Source organism: Marasmius oreades, chromosome 5 (assembly GCF_018924745.1).
Source record: "Marasmius oreades isolate 03SP1 chromosome 5, whole genome shotgun sequence".
NCBI lineage: Eukaryota > Fungi > Basidiomycota > Agaricomycetes > Agaricales > Marasmiaceae > Marasmius > Marasmius oreades.
In genome coordinates, this window is record NC_057327.1 from 587058 (window position 1) to 606603 (window position 19546).

Consider the following 19546-nt stretch of genomic DNA (forward strand, 5'->3'; position numbering starts at 1 on the left):
ACCAAGCAAGTGTCGCACGCGGCGGCTCCCATTATTATAAGGCCTTTCATCATTTATATTCGGTTTCAACCATTCCTTTTTTTTTTTCATTCGTGTCGACCAGTAATTCAAAAAAAAAAAGTAAGATATTGCGACGTGAGTGTAAATAGTTCTTGTAATGTTTGCCTGCGAAAATGACAAGAAAAATGTAATGTAATGTAGTTGATACAGTTCGTGTAGAGCAATTAAGAAAAAGCATAAACTTCCGCTGGATACGGAAATCGAACAAGGACGAAAGATAATCCAATGTGGAGGGTGAGGAGTGGAGATGAACAGGAGAAGAGAAGGAATAGGAGAAGTCTACTATAATACATAAGCATAACAAGATCAAAAATTATCGTGGTCTCTCTAACGAATAAGGAGGTAACGAAGTCGATGAAGATGAAGGGGTGAGTAGCGCGCTACCTGGACCTTTCGAAACCTTGGGGGCAAGTTGACCACCAGTCGATGAAGGTGCAGGTCCTGGCGTAGCAGCGGGTGTGTTGAGTTGGGAACGGTTGTGTACGAGATGTGCGCGAACGAGGTGTCCTGCAGCGAGGGCACTGAGAAGCGAGAGTTCCCCGGCCATGACAGCAGATGCGATGAGACGTGCTAGACTTTGAGCGTTTTGTCCGGGATGAGTGGAGTGTGCGCCCTTGAATCCGAGCATCTCGAGGACAGCGCCTTGGGGTGCGAGAACAGTTCCACCGCCAACAGTACCGACTTCGATACACGGCATCGAAACAGTCATCAATAGATCTTTGCCTTCGTTAACCCTGACAAAAGAAGAGGGGTATGAATAAAATTGAACAGATGTGAGGAGAAAAATGAACGTACGGTTCCATAAGAGTCATACAATTTGAGCTCTCTACATTTTGTGCAGGGTCTTGTCCGGTAGCAAGGAAAACGGCAGTTAAAATATTGGCCGCATGGGCATTGAATCCACCAACGGAACCAGCCATCGCAGACCCAATAAGGTTTTTCTTGATATTCAGATTGCAAAGAGCATCAACAGTCGTCTTCAACACGGTCTGGACCACTTTCCCAGGGACAACAGCCTCAGCAACGACACTCTTTCCACGTCCCTCAATCCAGTTGATCGCAGCAGGCTTCTTGTCCGTGCAATAATTGCCCGACAGTGCCAATACAATCATCTCGGGGAACTTCTTTTGCAACACCTCCAAAGCTTTCTCAGTCCCTTTTGAAATCATGTTCATACCCATCGCGTCACCAGTAGACGTGGCGAATCGAACGAACATGGTACGTCCTGCCATCGCAGTCTTCAGGTTGCTCAACTTGGCGAAACGAGAGGTAGACTCAAAAGCTTCCTTGATAGCCCCATAACCCTCCGGTGAATCGATCCAAGCCTTGGCTTGAGCAGCAACAACGATGGAAGGGAAGTCAATGGCAGGTCCACGTGTCATTGCGTCTTTGAGCAGTACAGTGGTAACACCGCCACCAGCATTTAACGCTTTGCAACCACGCGAAGTCGAAGCGACGAGTGTACCTTCTGCGGTAGCCATGGGGATAGGGAATGAGTGACCATCAATTTTGAGGGGACCAGCGATACCCAAAGGAAGAGGAATGTAGCCAACGACGTTCTCGCAGCAAGCGCCCATGACGCGAGAGTAGTCGTAATTGGATATGGGGATATCAGCGTACTCCAGTGTCTTGGTGACAGATGCCCGTGCTACGAAAGAGAACAATTAGTGAAAAAGTAGATAATCAAAATAGGTAGAACCCACAGATCAGTGCTCTTCGAATTCTAACCGCCCTTTCAAGCTCGGCGTTACCGAGCACCTTCTCGAGCGAATGAGCTGCGATCTTGCCGTTCTGGCAAAGAAGTATAACTTCCTCGTCATTAAGCAAACTGAGCCTGGTGTTGACAGGTCCTACTCCCTTTTCGAAGATGTTGATACACTCTTCCAAAGACCTAACAACTTCCTCCGACTCGTTATCGGACTCGTTGGAGTCACCGGCAGAATGAGAGGAGGATACCGTAAGTCTGCGAGCACGTAGCCGTCTGTCAACGTCTTCCAGAGTAAAAGTAGCGGGTTGAGGCAATGAAGCTGGAGGAAGGCTGACAGTTTGCGGTGGAGGTGATGTATAGCGCGGTGGTTGAGGTGGTGAGATCTTCTCAATCTCGATTTCTGGTCTCGACACAGATGCGCCTTTGATGAGGGTTGCTTCACTATCCCCCTCCACACCTTCCTCTCCAGTGAACCTTACCCCACTTCCCTTGGCAGTCGTGGTGGCTCCCTTTCCGGCTAGCCCCGCTGCAATTCCTTTCAGTAGGTACCCGTTGAGACTGATACTGAGAGCCAAAAGGACGACGATCGACTTGGACATGAATGGATCTCCGACAAGTTTAGACCAGTTGGTCATAAAGTTGTCCCAAAAGTTGCCAGAAGTCTCCTCCCCAGCGGCGGCGATAAGAATAGACTGGGGCGGAAGTACGTGAACGTGAACAGGTGGGTGAACCTTGACCAGTAGATCGTGGTCATCGAAAGTGTCTTCTTCGGTAGTAGCGAGGGCATCAAGAGCGTGACGGATGGCAGGACTGGTAACGTCAACCTTTCGGATGTGGAGAGCAGCGTTCTGACTACTGTGTCGCTGAGGTGTCAGGGGCGCGCACAGGTTGAGGATATGCAATATCAAGAAGGCGGCGATCTACGGACATCGTACGTCATTGGCACTGGAATGATGAGGGTAAAAGGGACACTAACCAAAAGAAGCTTCAATCTCGCAACGGGGTTCTGCGGCTTCTGTTCCTTAGATCCTTGAGAAGAAAGACTGGAGCCTTTGACGCCCAACACCATCTTCGACACCTTATGCGTCAAGCTAGGTGAATTTGGATTTGAAGGTGCTTGACCAGAAGTTCCATCAGGGTAAGTAATGCTGACTGTGGGAGGCCGGGGTGTAGAGTGTGCACGAACGGTTTGAATCCTCCGAACCTGCAAGAAAAGAAGTTAGGCTCCAAAGTCAAAAAGCAGGTAACTGAAACAGATGAGGAATGAAATATGCCATGTGGTGCATGAACATGAAAACATGGGGACAAAAGAGTGTAGAAGTCCTGGACAATAACTTACCTCGATCATGATACCCAAAATCGAAGCCAAGAACGTGCACAGGAGAAGGCAATCGATACCAAGGACTAGAGCAGCAAGTGCACAGACCTCCTTCAGACCACTGACTTTGCTGTAGGCTCCCATAACCAACACCGCTATCTCGAGAACGTAGTCCCTCAATATGGGGGTGTAGACGTTCGAAAGAGATTCCAAGATGATCTCTCCTGCTGGTTTGAGCATTCCATTTGAGCTGGAGCCTCCGACCGGACTGGTAAGATGTGGGTGACTAAATACTGCCCTGGCAAGACGCAGGGGTTTGTCGAAACCCACAGTGCAAACAAGGAAAGGTAGAGACTCCGTCAATGCGACAGGGTCCATCGGGATGCGCAGCCACGTTGCGACAGGAAGAGCAAGAAGTAACGCGAGCACTGCCGATGAGAGGATGGCGATGGGAAGCGAAAAATTAGAACCAAGACGGCGTGAACGTGTGAACAGGAGGAAGAAAGTCGTGTGCATGAGGATGTAGCCTGCAAGAATCAGAAGGATATCAAGGGAATCGGCTTTCTGTAGAGTTAAAAATATCCGAATTAGAATAAAAACATCCGAAATGGAAATGGCGGATAGACCCACTTTGGTGAGATCCCAAAATCGTACGACCAAAGTACGTGCGGCATAAGCAACCCAACGGCTGTCCTTCATTTCTCCAATAGTTTCCACTTGTTTGGTCTCGACCTCAAAGCGTACACCATTCTCGTCCACGTAACCCTTTAATCCGTGGACTAGAGCGGTCGTCAAGTCCTGACTTTGACCTGGAAGGAATGACAAGGTTTCGTGGATAGAACGCGGGGTAACGAGCTCATTGGTGAAGCAAGCCGTATGGGAACCCTCAAGCGCGTGCACGCTATTCACAGAAGCACGGTAGCAAGAAGAAGTAAAGTTGCCACCCGTCGGCCGTTGAAGATAGTGAGGTAGTTGCTTCGTGACGTTGAACACAGAGTTCGAGACCTTGTCCATAGCGAATGTGATGGACTCTGGAACGACCTGAAAGCAGTTTCTTATGAGATATAGACAAGCACAGCACTCATCCTTGACTCACAGCCCCGGTCCGTACCGAATCTAATGAAAAGACGACCTGCTCTAGCTCGACTGGTATGACCGCGTTTTCTGACCCAGCCTTGGTCTCCCGCAACCAGAGAGGTTCTCGTACGTTCCTCCACTCTCCCTGACGATGTAAAAGATAAGCAGGTCGAATTATAGCTGGGTTTGAAGAGGCGAAAAATGTTGAATGTTTTATTGTCGACAGCACATGAAAATAGGCGAGCGTTGCAAGAATAAAGAAGAATACGATGGTCTCTATAGGTGAATACGCCGCATGAATGGCGAATGGCTTGAAAAGAGCGCGCATCGTAGGGAAGGGGATGGCGTCAAGTTATCCGCAAGACCCGTCTATAAGTAGCTGTGAAGGCTGTTCTAGATAAGTGGATCAATAAGGACGGAACGAAATGGTACCTATTCGTGAAACGGTCTCTGGAGCGATGATGGCGGAGGAAAGAAAGAGGTCGTTCGGATGGAATAGATGGAGTTTAAAATATTAAAAACAAAAAGAGGATGGTACGACTGGACCCTACTTAGGCTCAGGACCCGAATTATCCGGATCCAAAAAAGGAAATCGGCATCCAGTCTACTCTTATTATATAATATTTTCTGTCAATATACTCGATATTCCTGCGCTAGGCCTCGTGTGCGGCGACGAACATCAGAAGGTCTATCAGTAAATATGATATCGGCTACGTCGGACTTCTACCTCCCGCTCACCTTTACAGTACGACCCCAAAACTTTTTTCATCTGCGGCTACTTCTCAATCTTCCCACGGTTTAGGTCACACTCTACGTCACACACCACCTTGTTCTACTCAGATGGCGGCTCTTGTTTTCTTGTTATTCCTGCGTTAACTTCCGCGACGGCCGGTTGATGTTCACTGGCTGTTCTCAAGACACCGCATGAGTCTCAATGAAGGTTAACGTCAATCCGTCGAACTTTTATCACGGTGGTCAATCTTTCACTATCCTTCATATGTGAGATTGTCAAACACAGATTGGGACTGTTCGCTGCAATCACCCGTCAAGATATCATCAACGGATGGAAAAAGAAAACACTTCATGAGGACCAAAACGCAGGGCGCCGCGCCCCTGAATCTTTCTTCTTCTTCAAAATCTACAGATTCCGGTTTCAGCATTTTCTTCACACCGCCCAGCCTCAACTCGCCTCGCATGTAACATGCTCCGGCGCCGTTGGCGTGGATTCCTGTACATGTCTGTCCTTTCCATATTGATAACGATTGTTAGGCTAACCTATCGGAACCAAGTTAGGTGGATCATCATAACCATCATCATCATTCACAGCGTGCCGGGTGTTCCTGCAGCCCGATAATCCGACTCCAATCGGGAAAACTGACATGATATATGGTCGGTTACTTTCTTCCAATCAACTCGTTTGGTAATCCTTGTTTACCGCCTTCTTTCACCAAGTCGTACAGGAGCCAGTAGGATAACAGCCAAACCCCGCAATTCGGAAGAGTTCATGAACCCCCGTGGCGCCTCCCGGACCTGTCGCAAATCTGGATCCCACGATCCGTCATACTGTTTGCCATCGATAAAGGTCAGATCCTGTGGAATCTGTATGGTCGGTTTTGATTAACAGTTCTTGTTCCATTCTCCATCTGTTCATAGGTGTTGCTGAGAAGAAAATCCCATCCGTTAGGGCTATAATTGAGGACATGAATTGAAGGGGAAGGTGAGTGATCATCCCTCCATCTGGTGCAGTCATTTCAAAATTAGAATGTAGTGAAGTCAATAGCCGTTATGTTGATTGTGGTATACTGATCAGTTCAAGTAACCTGCTGCCTTTCTACCGCGAGCTCGAGAATACGTTTCCGACCATACTCCCCACCGCAAAAGGCAACCTTGTATTGAACCCGTGAACTTCAATCAACTGTGTAGAGTGGGTCGGGTTTCGCAAATGTCATTGGCTGACAAGCTCTTTTGGCCACGTCTTTCATATCGAGCACTTGCGATCGCCGCAAGTCTCAAATCGAGTAACTTCTTCGTTATTATTGAGAAAATCTTGACGGCGGTGATTTTACTTTTTTTAAAGAACGGCGGCTAACGAATCAGTGACTTCAGGACGGACCGCGCATACCGACACAAGTTTGCGGGTCAGTTACCTCAAGTCTTATTAATTATTGCTTGAACCTAAATTTAAAGGAGTGTGGCCATCCATTCCATAACCATAAAAGCGCAGCAGCGGGACAGAAATAGAAGAACTTAGAACGGCGCGCCCATGGGGGCAACGCAGACATCCGCAGGTGAGGGTAGGAAGCAAGTCAAAATCAGCGTCATGACTCGGAGATAGCATATGGTTCAATATCTAGCTATTCTTGAGCACAGGCGTTGAACATCTCACCGCAAGGAAGAAAAACGGTAACTTAGTCAGAACGAATGCCGATTGGTACATACGATGCGAACGCCGAATGCCATCACCAACCAAGTCAAAGCAAGGGGGACAGGGACGGAAAAACACCAACCGAAAGCACCGCCAGTTCATTTCTTTCCGTAAGTTTCTAATTTTTTGAGGGAACTATGATGGGGTAGACAATTGATCATCTCCCGCTGCAGTCCGGTATCACAGCATACACGAAAGCAAGCACGGGGCCCCATCTCATCATACCGCCCGACGAATCCTCTCATACTAACACAGCGGTTATACCACCTACACCATAACACGTACAGAGCAGCTGTGTTTTGACACCTATAAGTCGGGGGTAAGCGGTCCGACTGGATAAAAGGTACGCCACTCTTCCTCTGCCCGCGTAACGTCAAAAATTCAATCCATGTGGAACCGAAGTTGGCTAGCATGTGTTTAGATACAAGCTGTTACCCACTTCCATTCAACCTCCGAGGCCGATGTGAATCAGAAACGAACGAGAGAAGAACAAGAAAAGACACCATCATCAGCACATAGAACGGTGACTACGACTTTCCAGACAGTAGGGCCGTTGATAGACCAATGTAGCACTTGGTTCCGTGAGAGCTTGAGGTCTATAGCACAGGATTGATTGCGGGCATTGTAATGTTGGTACGGCGAAGAAGGAAGATAGTCATTCCCAAGAATGTAAACCTCTGTTCGTCGCTTCTCTCTGATTGTTTGATTGTACCGTTAAACCCACAGATCTGGGCAAAGTGGCTGAGACAATGATATTCGCTTTGTGGTGGGCGCCATTGCTAAGTTTAAAATTGTGGAGATACCGTCCGACATGACTTAAGCTATCGACGAGGGTGACACTGGATTGTAGGTCCGTTTCGATCAAAGGAGTTTGGTACTTACACAACTTAGATTTACTGAATCATGATCTGCACCCCGATCGCTCCTGTACTGGAAAGGAAGTCTTGATGTCTTTCAAAGGGAATATGGTCACTTATTCGCAGAAAAGCCCATGACAAACACAACATGTCCCACAACGAACGAGGCCAAGCATGCAGCCCGTTCTCAGCAACCAGTGTACCTTGTGCTAATGAGCTAATAACGGCCGAACCCGAGTGGTTAACTGAATGCCTTTCCAATGCCTTTCACTACGTCAGTGTTTACTAAGGAATTGAATGCTAAAGATCATCCCGTCTTTCAGCGCACATCAGCATTCTTGCACAGAGAACTCGTAGCACAGACTCACGGTCCTCGCCTTGGTGCAGTGGTTCAAACACGGGATTTTGCGAACTAATGTTTGATCCGGGTTTCAAATATTTGTTATCGCTTGATAAGGATATCAGATGTGCCTGGCGCCGGCAACTTATTGGCAGGCCGGTCCTCCAACATTTCCCACTATGACTGTGGATGTGCAAGCACAAGCCAACCCAAGGTGCTTTAAATCTTGACGTTCGAAAGTCAATGGAAAACTAACCAATTTGCTCAGCTGACTGCAATGACAATATTGTCACTTTCTGGGCGGAAACCGAAGACATGCAATGTATCCTGGTGGACTGGAGGAGACGCCGTACAAAGACATGATGGGAAACAACCAGAAGGTACGCATCGTCCTCTCGCTTGGATATAGCTGATTGGAATCAAAATTCGCGAACGACGAAAGAACTATACTTGATGGTACCTATCATATCTGGAAGAAGTAACTTCCAACTTCCAAACGATGAGATCAATGATTGTTCTATTCGAGGACAACCTGGTTTCGATCTGTCAGGGAAATAACTCGAGTCTCAAGAATGTGGTATCCGTGCACACTGCATTCGTGTGGTGTCCAAATATACGAAAATAGAAAATAAGTAAGGAGGAGCAGAGAGGACGGCAATGGGGAAGTCGGAGATGGCACTGTCAATGTCCGTGGAGTTGCGGGATTGCAGTGTTCGGACTTACGAACGGATTCCCGATCCTGCATATCAGAGACCAAGGAGCCTGGAATCACTCGAGCTCGCATATACGTAGGCACTTGAACAGCTGATCACAAGAAACCCTACTAACCCGGAACTTGGCAACCCGCCGCCGTCAAAACGAGGACGAGGCTAAGAAGTCTGGGACCAGGGGTACTTATACATCATTGGAGCTTTCGAACGGACATCAATAAGCATGGTAGCACTGTGAACATGTGCATCTTGGACCAGGAGCCCGTATAATAAATTGAATTGTTAAAAAAACTCACTCATTTGCTTCCCTCTCTTTCAGATGACAAGAGTGGGGAATGGCTAGTTAAGGTCCAAGTAGAAATAAAGCCATCAGAGTTGAGTTGATTGCTGGGATGCCTGTTTCGCGCGTTCAAAGTCATACGACCAGGTTTAGTATGGGATGCTCGCATCGATTTCGGGACTTCGCGTAGTGCCCTACATCACTGGGGTATACTGTAAACCTGGCCCCACTACCCCATACTAAAAGGCCCCGCTTATTTGCTTTACCTTACACACCTTATGGAAAAGTGGACGATCGGCGTAGATCGGCCGACAAATTTACCTCCGACGCGAACGAGAACGTCTTCCCGGTCGCCCACGTCGGAGGTAAAATTTTCGCCCGAACTGGGCCGATTATCCACTATAAAAGACGATGCTTAGAAGCACCAGTCATCTCCGATGTCTTCAAAAATCATACGTTCAATACCTCAATGTCGGCTAAAACCTCGGTATAACTTACAAAACTATTTTTCTACATAATACTCATCCTGTTATAGGCCCACTCGTGCTTATTCCTCGGCTACCCTCAAGCCTGAAGATCTTCCTTTGGCTGGAGTACGCGTTCTTGAGATGGGTCAGCTGATTGCAGGCCCATTTGCCGGCCAGTTATTAGGGTGAGTTGTCTTTGGTTTCTCTAGGAATCAACCACTCACTGTAATTTCAGTCAGTTTGGTGCAGAAGTGATCAAGGTTGAACCACCCAAAGTTGGAGATCCTTTACGAGTATGGCGTGAACTAGATGTGGACGGTACGAGCCCGTGGTTTAGAAGCATTGCGAGGAACAAGAAGAGTGTTGCTATAGACCTCCGTAAGCAAGAGGGAAGAGAGTGAGTGTGCGTTCTCAAAGGAATTTATAATCTGGTATAACCTCGACGCGCCTCTAGACTCGTGAAACAACTTGCAATCAAAAGCGATGTGCTCATAGAAAATTTCAAGCCTGGGAGTACGTGAACAACACAGACAAGGTCTCGCATAATCCTAATGACTGGGGCTATCAATAGCTTTAGAAAAATGGTCGTTAGGACCCGAATCGCTCCATCCTCACAACCCTTCCTTAATATTCACCCGTGTCAGTGGTTACGGTCAAACGGGTCCCTGGGCACCTCGTCCTGGTTATGCATCTGTTTGCGAAGCAGAATCTGGATTTCGCTACATCAACGGATTCCCCGATCCCGTTACTGGTGGCCTTTCAGGACCACCAGTCCGACCTAATATCAGTCTGGGAGATTCCGTGGCTGGTTTGCACGCTGCATTTGGAACGGTGGGTTAGGAATCCTTCAAACATGGAATCTCGCTAAACGAAAGGTCGCCAGGTTCTTGCACTTTTGTCTCGTCAGAATAAGCGTAAGCGTGGTCAAGAGGGTGGAACTACTGTGGACGTCAGCATATTAGAAAGGTAACGTCCATCTGATCGATTCCCCGAATTTATGCCGATGGCGTCCGTTTTCCTTTTAGTATGTTAAATTTAATGGAAGGAATCGTCCCAGAATACGACAGAAAGGGGAAGGTAAATATTATGCCATGTTAGCGCTAAAAGTTATTAATCTCGCTTTGACCCATCCTGCTAGATTCGCGGACCTTCCGGATCCTCCGTGACCGGTATCGTTCCTACCAACGCGTATCCATGCCTTCCCGACCCAGAATCTCCCGCCGTTCCGACATACATCGTTATAGGAGCCAACGGCGATACCATCTATAACAAACTGATGAACGTCGTCGAACGCCCTGATTTGACTGGCCCCGCATATCAACAGAACCATCACCGGGTAGAGCGTCAAGCCACTATCGAGAACGCGATCACGGAATGGACACGAAGACATTCCGCAGAGGAAGTTCTGGATGCTATGACAAAAGCAGGTGTTCCGGTGGGTAGAGTGGTTACTGTGAAGGATATCGTGGAAGGAGAACAGGTTCAAGCACGCGGCGCGATTCAGGATGTTCGGGTTGAGGGCAATGGGGATGGTCGGGAAGAGGGGTGGAACTTGAAGATGACAGGAACATTCCCAGTGCTGGAGGGAGTGTCCCCGGTCCCACAGTGGGCTGGTCCGGAGCTAGGAAAACATACTGATGAAGTACTCAGAAGTGATTTGGGGCTGACAGATCTAGAAATCAGTAATTTAAGAAGCGCGGGCACAATAGGTTAATTAATGTCTATCTCATCATCTTTATAATAAATTCATCTAGTATCATCATGGTGGGAACCAGGAAATATATCGGTGACCACTGGTTCACATTCAACCTTGAAGCTTGAACGTTGAACCTTTGACGAACCAGGAGAAGGATTACTGGGTCACCTCACAACCACATCGTTATGATGCTTCTTCTCCGATGAACTCGCATAAAACAACGTGGAACAAAAACGCGAAAGACAGTATGTCACCCAGTCCATCGTTCTCGATAGCTATATTCAACGTTCCATGTAGATAACTGGGAGGCCAAAAAAGCTACCGAGAACGCTGCAGAGTTACTCCACATTATTGATGTGGGATTGGCCGTTTCTCGTCTGCGCCAAACGCATCTACACCGACATCGGAAGCCATGCCGAATCATCTGCCGACGGCCTACTGTACGACCACAAGCTACCAAAAAGGGACAAAAGACGTTAGCGATGCAAGTGAGCTGGAATTAGTATTCCGAACAGCGCGACTCTCATCAAAGATTAGAGGCTAAGACCACAGTGCCGTGACAGAATAGCCGACGCCACAGCAACGCAGACGTAGATTCCGTGTCCCGCAAGAGACGTGAAAAAAGCAAGTCAAGCTCAGCGCCGTGACGGGGAGATAGCACCCATGGGCGTCGATTACATCTCATCGGAAATCGGAAAAATCGGAAACTTGTTGGACGAGAGCAAGCGAATGCGGAAGGTGTGATGCGGATCGAGGGCGGAAACATACCGATTGAAAGCTTAGAGGTTCACCGCCAGTTTGGACCTTGCCGTTTTCTGCTTGTTTTTTTGAGGGAGCCATGGTGAGGGAGATATTGAGTTGATCATCTCCCGCCGCAGTTCCTTCATCGCTGCATACACGAAAGCAAGAAACCCATCCCATCATACCGCCCGACAAATCCTCTCATACAGCGACTGCATACCTGCAAAGACCAGCTATTTAACATGTTTATGGCGCCTATGAACCAGGATTTGTGCTTGCGGTAAAGGGTCCAACTGGAATAAGGTTATGCCACTCTTCCTCTGCCTCCTAAGCGAGGTGAATCAGAAACATGAGATAAGAACAGAAATCAGTACATAGTAACGGTGCGGGCTGTTACTTAGTACTCACTAATAGTAGTGCCGTGGGAGCTTGAGGTCCATAAAGATTAATTGCGGGGATTATAATGTTGGTGAGGCGAAGAGGGATACTGTTGGTAGTCATTCCCAAGAACGTAAACCTCCGTTCGCCGACTTTTGGTATTTGTGCCGCTGACTCCGCGAATATCGAGCGACCGATCTGGGTTCAAGTCTGAGCCGTTCGCACAGCATCACCCATGGCTGAGACGCCACTGCGAGGCAAGAGAGCTGTTTAGTATTACACAAAGGTTCCTGGTCGATCCCGACGTACGCGTCGAGACACCGTTTCACACGAAAGTGAGAAACGAATTTGTGGTGCAGTGGACACCATCGCAAACTTGTGAGGATAGCATCGGAGTGATTTTTTTAATCGACAAGGGTGACACTAGATTTCCTGAATGATCTGTACCCCCAAATCGCTCGTGTACTGATTGATGACTGCTCTCTTCCCCGCCAACAGCACACTTTCTCGGGGCCACCTCGCCGTGTGGTGACAGATACCCAGGAAGTTTCCAATGGCGTTTGAAAGGGGAGGTGGTCATTTCTTCGCAGCGAAGCCCATGCAACGATGACGGTCGTTAATATGAATAGTAATCCGATCTCTTTTAAATAATTGTCAAATGGTTGAGGCGGCAAGAACTGTAAACCCACGTGAAAACGTATTCAAGTACAGAAAACAAGAACGAGTAGGAATTTGAATTCGACGACAAGAGAAACCAAGGGTAGCGTGAGTAGGCGCTTAGTACCGTCGATTCCAGGAGTCAAGTCACTTTTGTGCCTAAAAGCTCATAAGAACGAATTCAAATGCAATGTGACAGTGAACCTGCAACCTTCATGCAACTTACTTAACTAGACAATGCCCGCGCTAGAATTTGAATACCATACACCCCCCAGGCGTAGACCTGCATCGACGATAATGTCCACTGGTGGGTATGATGTATGAAGAGGGATTCTCCACATCCACTCAACTGAATGTCAGGGTTCTAGCTGCTCCATTTCCTCTTCTAGCGGCCTATCTGTTCGCGCAAGTTGATTGTATAAGAGATCGTATCGCTGGGCAGAACCCGTGCCGCCCGTCGGAGTTCCAATGCTAAACTCTGTAAACCTTAATCTCTCATAACTATGCAGTTGCTTTCCCAATTTGGACCAAAGGATTCCCAGGTTCACGTCCTGTCCGCTCCTCGAAATCGAGGACAAACAAACGCTCAAAGGACAAGCCTCGTCAACGTCGCCGGCAACAACGAAAAATGGTCAACATTCCTAAGTACGTGTCCCACATATACTTTACTTCTTTAAAATGAATCTGCCCCTCTGTAGGACACGCAGGACATGTGAGTAAAACGTTCTTGGAAATGGAATGGAATTGTTGATTCGGAACTGGGTCCTTTCGTTGGATAGATTGCAAAGGGAAAACCTGCAAGAAGCACACGTACGTTGTACTATCATGGCTATCGAGCTATCGATTGTGCTGACTTGGCTATTTCTTCTACAGCCCTCACAAGGTGACCCAGTACAAGAAGGGGAAAGACTCTCTCTTCGCCCAAGGAAAGCGGCGTTACGACCGTAAGCAATCCGGATATGGTGGTCAAACTAAGCCCGTGTTCCACAAGAAGGTGCGTTTGAACTATATCATCCAAATGAGAACTCGGACTCATGGAGAACTCGTTCGAAATTCAGGCAAAGACTACGAAGAAGGTTGTACTCCGGCTGGAGTGCACTGTGTGCAAGTACAAAATGCAGCTGTCTTTGAAACGTTGCAAGCAGTACGTCCTCGACTTGAATCTTATTCGTCATCGTTCCTTACAATCTTTCCATTTTTACAGCTTCGAGCTCGGTGGAGAGAAGAAGACGAAAGGAGCTGCCCTTACCTTCGTATGTGGTCTATTCCTCCTTATTGAGTTCGGCTCACCTTTTTTCTTTTGCTTTTGTAGTAATCGCATTGGATTACGGGCTTACCCTTTCTCCATTCCTCGCCGTACCGCACCTTTGTATTATGCACATAAGCAAACAAGTCATGGCCATGTTCACATTCTTCTCTGTCTGCTGTTTACTGCGGTTCGCGGAATATACTCTGGTGATCTCTATCGACACCTTAAGTTTTGAACAAGTAATAACATGCGTGCAGCTCCTAGAGAGGGCGACACCTTCACGCTTGGTTATCCAACTAAACGATTTGAGGCGTCACTTGTCATTCCAGCGGCGCCATGGCCATTTCCCATGTATTCATCCGATAAGGTATGTAGTGAACCGAGAAAAAGGTACAGGTGTAAACCGTCTGAGGCAAGTAAGTTAGGAAATATAACAATACAACAGTGAAAGATGTAGAGACAGAAGAAGCAAGTTGTGGCTACTAAATGTAACACAATAGAAGGCTAAGGACAAGGAAGTAAAAGAGCTACAATACAGGAATAAATGCAACTAGAACATCATTAAACGAATCGACCTCAGCGTGGATAGGGTTAGGCTAGGGTGTCAGCCTTTCTTCTGTTTCACCGCTAGTCTTTTCGCTTTTGCCTGTAACAGTAGCGCCATTTGAATGATCCGGAATGAAAGAAGGTGAACACGAATACCTTTGCCCGACTCCGAGCCCCTCTTCCCAGTATCTCCTCTCCATCAGATCTTTCCTCTTCTACTTCTTCCTCCGACGCATGTGTCTCGTGAGGAGGATCCGTCATCATATCCACGTCGCTTGTATATGGATCCGTGTCTTCATCTTCCTCATCGTCAGCTGTAGATCGTCGTTTCTTCTTTCTCGAACGCCTGAAAGCGTGAAACAAGGAAGCCGGCTCGATTTACGTTAAAAAAGTTGGATTTCGAATTCACTTACTTGACTTGACCATTAGTGGCCGGTGCAGCCCTACGTTTCGGTGCCTTTCGCTCTCTCTTTTCCTAGCAGATAGTTCAATAAGGCATCACGGGCTAGAATGAATCTCTAAAAAGACGAACTTTGGGCGGGTCCACGAGTTCAACGACCCACGAGATTGCTTCATCAGACAGATAAAATTTCTTTATTACCTGAAACCGTGTATCAGCGTCCAACGTCACCAAAGAGTTGCTCAGAAATTCCTACCCGGTTAGCAGATTCCACATTGGGGTGAGGGCGAAGAATATCCGAAGGGAGTTTGACTTTGCCTGGATAGCTCTGGATATTCCACGAGTGTTGCTGCGCGACTGCTTTGAGAAGCTCTTGGGCCATGTCACAAAGAACATAGAAGTTCTACAATTCTTTAGACGACGGAACAGAGACTGTGAACGATCACATACTTCGCTGGATTCCTCTGACTCAGCATCCTGAACTGTTTTGCCTTTCATCGCTAAATGAAATAGTAGTGATATTGTTTCTTGATTTGCGGCCAGGTTGACATAAAACATGATGTACCTTTTGGAGAAGAATTCAGTATTCAGGAAGTGGGGATTCAAGAGTCTGAACATATACCTGGCCATATCAATCAATGCGCCTTTCTCCGTCCGGTGAAAGTCTGGATGGTGCGCGAGGATGTGCAACAGCCTGATGAAAACGAAGTCAAAGGATTTGACTCTCATCGCTGCGGAAAAGGTAAAATCGGGATACAAATTAGACGTTCGACGGTGACGTACCTGGAGATAAGTGCCTGAGGTGGCGCGAGACGTAGAGCATAGTCTAATAATTTCATTCATCAGTAGGGGAGCAGTGCTACAGGTCATCTCGACCTACGTAGTGTCTGATCTCGTCTTCAGGATCATGAGCGGTCAAGAAGGGTAAAGTGTTAAATTTTTCGTGCAGCTTGTGGCTCACTAGCATGCCGATGACTTTTGTGACAAAAGTTTGTCGAACCTCAAAGCAAGGGTCCTGTTGGAGATCACCAATGTCGAACATTTTCGGAATATAGTAATGTGTAGCCAATTACCTGTACGACGAGAGCGAGTCGCAAAAACTTTGGTGCCAGAGCGCCAAGATAGACTTCCACAGTCGACAGGTGAAGTAGCGAAATAGCCGCCTGCAATCGTACTCGAGACAAGACCTTTCGGCTGCAGAAAGAGCGGTCAATACACGCAAACTACAACCAGTCACAGAACACGAGAGCACGTACTCTTGTGGTTCATCCGTCACTAAAGAACCGTCCTGGTCTACAAGGGTGGCCAGAAGCTTCAAAACAGGAGTAGATAGTTCAAGCGCCTTGGGTGACCATGAATGTGCAAGACTACGATGTCGGAAAATTTTGAGTGCCGTGATTTTGGCTCTTGTCTGATCCGGGAGTTCTTCGTCAGGTGCCCATTCCTCCCCGTTTTGTTCTTCCTCCTTGTGGAGTCGAATAAGTCTTCAATGGTATGGATCCAAAGGAATGACACGACACCTCTGACACAGGATCCGAAGCCATTAGCAGCTTCTTCAACAAGAACACGGTGATAACATCGCTTTTGTGTTCGAATACATCTGGTATAAAGCGAATAAACTGATCGAGTACAGCGAGGTGAGCCACTAGTTGGTCGGTTGAAAGGTCTTCGAGAGAATCCGATATCGACTGTAAGATAGAGGTAGGTAAGCTAAACTCCAAAAGATCGCGGAAAAAGCCAGTACCTCAGCTAACCACCTACACTCGGCCCTCGTATCGCAAAGTGCCAAGAACCGCGCGGCGAACTTGGCATGTCTGCGATTTGAACCCAGCGCAAATTCCCGGATTTTCTGCAGTGCTTCGCTATTGAGAGAAAGGAATAAGGATAGGAGCGGATCATGAGAATAGGAACACAAACGGTTCGCTCGGCCTAACACTCTGGTCGCGTCTCGTCACTTCTGCAAGCCCTTGGAGTGCAACTGTCACTGACGTGCCGTTACTGTTTTCCTGTATCACCGTCATCAGCTCGTCAACATGCGACTTATATAGTGCGGCACAGTATTTCGACGTCCACGTCAGAAGTAACTGTGCATTTTTCGCTGCCTGTAAGGACTTGGTAACTGTCCTTCCTTTACTTGAAGACTTTCCATGTTGTACTGCTTTGAGGAGGGTTGGTATAGAGGAACGATTGACGATTCGGAGACTGGCGCGTCGCAAGAAGATTGACATCGTAGGTAGAAGGCTGCTGGAAACTTGTTCGAGTCGACGAGTAAATTCACTTGTCGCCTTGACGAGGCCCTTTAGATCGATTTGGACGTCCATGCATGTCCTGAGGACTTTGTACAGCCGGCTTTCGTTTAGTTTTGCGAAGGTACGGAGGTCTTCTGCGGCCTTTACGGGGTCTGGGAATGACCCTAAAGTTGCCGAAAGAGGTAAGCAATGGGTAGCGAGGAGATACTAAAGGGGAGGCCGACCTGCAACCACTCGAGTCATACCATCCAATCTCTTCTTCACGATGTCCTCATTCTCATCGATAACTCCACCCTAAATAGCGTGACGTCATTTTTTTTCTGAAATTTGGGATAAACAAAAGGTGTCGAACATTATTCTGGACACATGCGCTGATAAATGCCTCATAGGAAGTTGGGCGGCTAGAGATTGTGAGCCTTAATGACGTTGAGTTTGGATGAAATGCTTACATGTCTCGGATATTAGTGAGGGTGAGAAACTGGATCATACATCCTTCTGGGATGTAGAGGATAGTACTCAGTAAGCGGTTTGTCCAGGCGACCTCATCAATATCCACGATCGTTCCTTTTGAGGTGCTGGTAGAGGGTCCTGAACTCGATGTAGGTAAGGGTAAAATGTGCTCGTAGAACGCCTGCTCTATTGCCGGCCTGAACAAGACCTAATTGAGTTTGTTGAGTGCCATCGCAGTAAGGAAACAAACAGACCTGCATTCTGTTAACCTGAGGCTGTTGAGCAGTTCTGCTGGTATCCAAGAGAAGTTTTCAATGGCGTTGGCATCATTGTTTTCACTGTAAGTAGACGGGATTAACGCAGAAGCCGTGAGTTAAGGGAAGACTTGCATCTCCGGGAGCGCGAGGCTATAGAGTCTAGCAACGCTCGTAGCTGCCGCTTGACGTACAATGGGCTTCATGTTTAGACGTTAGTAAAGAACAGATTCAAGAGAGTTAGGCGTGCCTTCCTATCAGCTACACGCGCGATCACGGCCTTGAGTTGTTGAGACGAGACGTGATGCGAAGCAGTCTCATAATCGAGCTCAGAATATAGTTTGCAAACGGCTGCCCGTACTTTCTCATCTGGATCAAGTAACTTCCGACCTAAAGCAGCTGCAAAGCAAATTACGGTAAAAAGGTTATGAAGGTCGGGATGTTCTGGAAGGTAAACACACTTTCGAAGGCTTCTCTCATCTCCAGCAACGTTGTGGAATATAGTCCCTTCGAGGACTCCACAAACTTCAGTCTGATAACACTGGACCTATCATTGGACCTCGATATCCACGCTGTCCAGGTGGATGAGAAGTTCTTGTACAATTCTGGCCCGTTCTTGTCTCCAAACATTTCACCTAATGTAGAAGTTGCGAACCCACGCATCGAAACAGATTCCATGTGAAGTTCCTCCTCCAGTTGTGGTATAACACTAAGGAGAAGACCGGGACAGGAAGAATGTAGACGCTTGATAAGATTGTGAGCAGCACTCATGTCGTCTTTGTCTTCTTCGTCGCCATGGGCAAGGATGATGTCGCTGAAGTATAGCGAGACGTGGCGCTGCAGTTTGTCGGAAGTTTCGTTGCAAACTGAGACCGCAAGACGATACGCTGGTTGTTCTATTTTCTGCGCGTGCGATATCTCTCAATCAAATCCTTGTCTTCAAAGAAAAACTTGTGACACGCACTGCGTTTTTGTCCATAAACTGAGCCAAAATCAGGTCCAGAACCCCAGAGGGCACAGTCTGTGCCTCGTCTATTATCGCGACCAGGATATCCGACAAGAAAAGTTCGATCTTTTTCGCGAAATTGTTTCGCACGAGGGCAAAAAAATCGCGAAAAATCTCCTCCATGAGTTCTTCTACATTGGGGAGGTCGCAAACGAGAACGACGCTCTTCACAGTCGAAAGTGACTCCAGCAGGTGAAAGTATTCGCTGTAATACGGAGATTCTTGGCTTTTTAGTCCAGCCGTAAGTTGTCGGAAGAAGAACTGGAAGATGTCGCGGAGTTCGGGTTGCGTATAAGGGGCGTCGGGCGCGTATAAACGCAAGATGTCTGCTAAGCAGCAGGCAGCATAAGCCTTCACTCCTCGATCCTTGTGATGAAGAATGGAGTTGCTTATCAGTTCCTTTCGAACCGTTGAGAGGGAGGAAGTGTCGATTTGTTCTTGATCCAGGCTAGCAAGTTCAGTGTGGAGAGCTTTGAGTTTCTTGAGCAATGCATCGGTCGAAGAGCCCTTCTGTACTAGTTTTTCACGGAATGAAAGCTGATTCGGCGAGGGGTGTACATCAGAGGCACGTTGGCGAGTTTGCGCCGGCATCGCGGTGGAAGTGGAAGACTGAGCACGCGTTGTTTGTCGCCGTTGTGACCAACCATCACGCTTTTGGGGTGTTGGGCGCCTAAATGG

At 47.7% G+C, this 19546-nt stretch overlaps 4 protein-coding genes across 5 annotated transcripts; 2 read left to right on the top strand and 2 right to left on the bottom strand.

Moving 5' to 3' along the window:
* Positions 1-84: 84 nt before the first annotated feature.
* On the bottom strand, positions 85-4805 carry E1B28_008255 (uncharacterized protein). Its single transcript, XM_043153040.1, has 7 exons — positions 4183-4805; positions 3717-4127; positions 3108-3650; positions 2745-2972; positions 1764-2688; positions 856-1708; positions 85-794 (listed from the first exon to the last, which is right to left on the bottom strand). The coding sequence occupies exons 1-7, from the start codon at positions 4489-4491 to the stop codon at positions 374-376; spliced, it is 3690 nt and encodes a 1229-aa protein (XP_043008323.1). The 5' UTR covers positions 4492-4805; the 3' UTR covers positions 85-373.
* A 4409-nt stretch (positions 4806-9214) lies between these two features.
* Positions 9215-11151, top strand: E1B28_008256 (uncharacterized protein). Its single transcript, XM_043153041.1, has 7 exons — positions 9215-9427; positions 9478-9639; positions 9697-9755; positions 9814-10073; positions 10126-10208; positions 10268-10319; positions 10381-11151. The coding sequence occupies exons 1-7, from the start codon at positions 9384-9386 to the stop codon at positions 10954-10956; spliced, it is 1236 nt and encodes a 411-aa protein (XP_043008324.1). The 5' UTR covers positions 9215-9383; the 3' UTR covers positions 10957-11151.
* A 2111-nt stretch (positions 11152-13262) lies between these two features.
* On the top strand, positions 13263-14237 carry RPL44 (40s ribosomal protein L44e). Its single transcript, XM_043153042.1, has 7 exons — positions 13263-13359; positions 13413-13426; positions 13494-13524; positions 13588-13708; positions 13773-13858; positions 13919-13967; positions 14027-14237. The coding sequence occupies exons 1-7, from the start codon at positions 13343-13345 to the stop codon at positions 14027-14029; spliced, it is 321 nt and encodes a 106-aa protein (XP_043008325.1). The 5' UTR covers positions 13263-13342; the 3' UTR covers positions 14030-14237.
* A 122-nt stretch (positions 14238-14359) lies between these two features.
* Positions 14360-19485, bottom strand: E1B28_008258 (uncharacterized protein). Of its 2 annotated transcripts, XM_043153044.1 has the most exons (22): positions 18827-19485; positions 18324-18765; positions 18113-18261; positions 17998-18062; positions 17863-17946; positions 17608-17805; positions 17511-17559; positions 17383-17452; positions 16827-17322; positions 16654-16771; positions 16430-16597; positions 16166-16374; positions 15983-16103; positions 15790-15924; positions 15693-15735; positions 15532-15640; positions 15360-15474; positions 15166-15312; positions 15042-15101; positions 14923-14984; positions 14666-14855; positions 14360-14609 (listed from the first exon to the last, which is right to left on the bottom strand). In XM_043153044.1, exons 1-22 carry the CDS (start codon positions 19457-19459, stop codon positions 14568-14570), a joined length of 3705 nt encoding a protein of 1234 aa, XP_043008327.1. In that variant the 5' UTR covers positions 19460-19485; the 3' UTR covers positions 14360-14567. The 2 variants fall into 2 exon arrangements, with proteins under 2 accessions (XP_043008327.1, XP_043008326.1); XM_043153043.1 differs by lacking the exon at positions 14360-14609 and having other exon boundaries at positions 14833-14984; positions 15042-15110.
* Positions 19486-19546: the final 61 nt, after the last annotated feature.

Excerpts from the sequence above, each read along its gene's own strand:
- E1B28_008255 (XM_043153040.1), bottom strand. The coding sequence starts at position 4,491 with ATGCGCGCTCTTTTCAAGCCATTCGCCATTCATGCGGCGTATTCACCT. Across the intron at positions 4,128-4,182 it reads ATTCGGTACGGACCGGGGCT|GTCGTTCCAGAGTCCATCAC; the intron begins GTGAGTCAAGGA and ends AACTGCTTTCAG. Across the intron at positions 2,689-2,744 it reads CGAGATTGAAGCTTCTTTTG|ATCGCCGCCTTCTTGATATT; the intron begins GTTAGTGTCCCT and ends CGATGTCCGTAG.
- E1B28_008256 (XM_043153041.1), top strand. The coding sequence starts at position 9,384 with ATGGGTCAGCTGATTGCAGGCCCATTTGCCGGCCAGTTATTAGG. Across the intron at positions 9,428-9,477 it reads TTTGCCGGCCAGTTATTAGG|TCAGTTTGGTGCAGAAGTGA; the intron begins GTGAGTTGTCTT and ends CTGTAATTTCAG. Across the intron at positions 9,756-9,813 it reads AGAAAATTTCAAGCCTGGGA|CTTTAGAAAAATGGTCGTTA; the intron begins GTACGTGAACAA and ends GGCTATCAATAG.
- RPL44 (XM_043153042.1), top strand. Across the intron at positions 13,525-13,587 it reads AAAACCTGCAAGAAGCACAC|CCCTCACAAGGTGACCCAGT; the intron begins GTACGTTGTACT and ends TTTCTTCTACAG. Across the intron at positions 13,709-13,772 it reads AGCCCGTGTTCCACAAGAAG|GCAAAGACTACGAAGAAGGT; the intron begins GTGCGTTTGAAC and ends TTCGAAATTCAG.
- E1B28_008258 (XM_043153044.1), bottom strand. The coding sequence starts at position 19,459 with ATGCCGGCGCAAACTCGCCAACGTGCCTCTGATGTACACCCCTCGCCG. Across the intron at positions 16,104-16,165 it reads GTGACGGATGAACCACAAGA|CCGAAAGGTCTTGTCTCGAG; the intron begins GTACGTGCTCTC and ends CTCTTTCTGCAG. Across the intron at positions 15,641-15,692 it reads CCTCAGGCACTTATCTCCAG|CGATGAGAGTCAAATCCTTT; the intron begins GTACGTCACCGT and ends CCTTTTCCGCAG.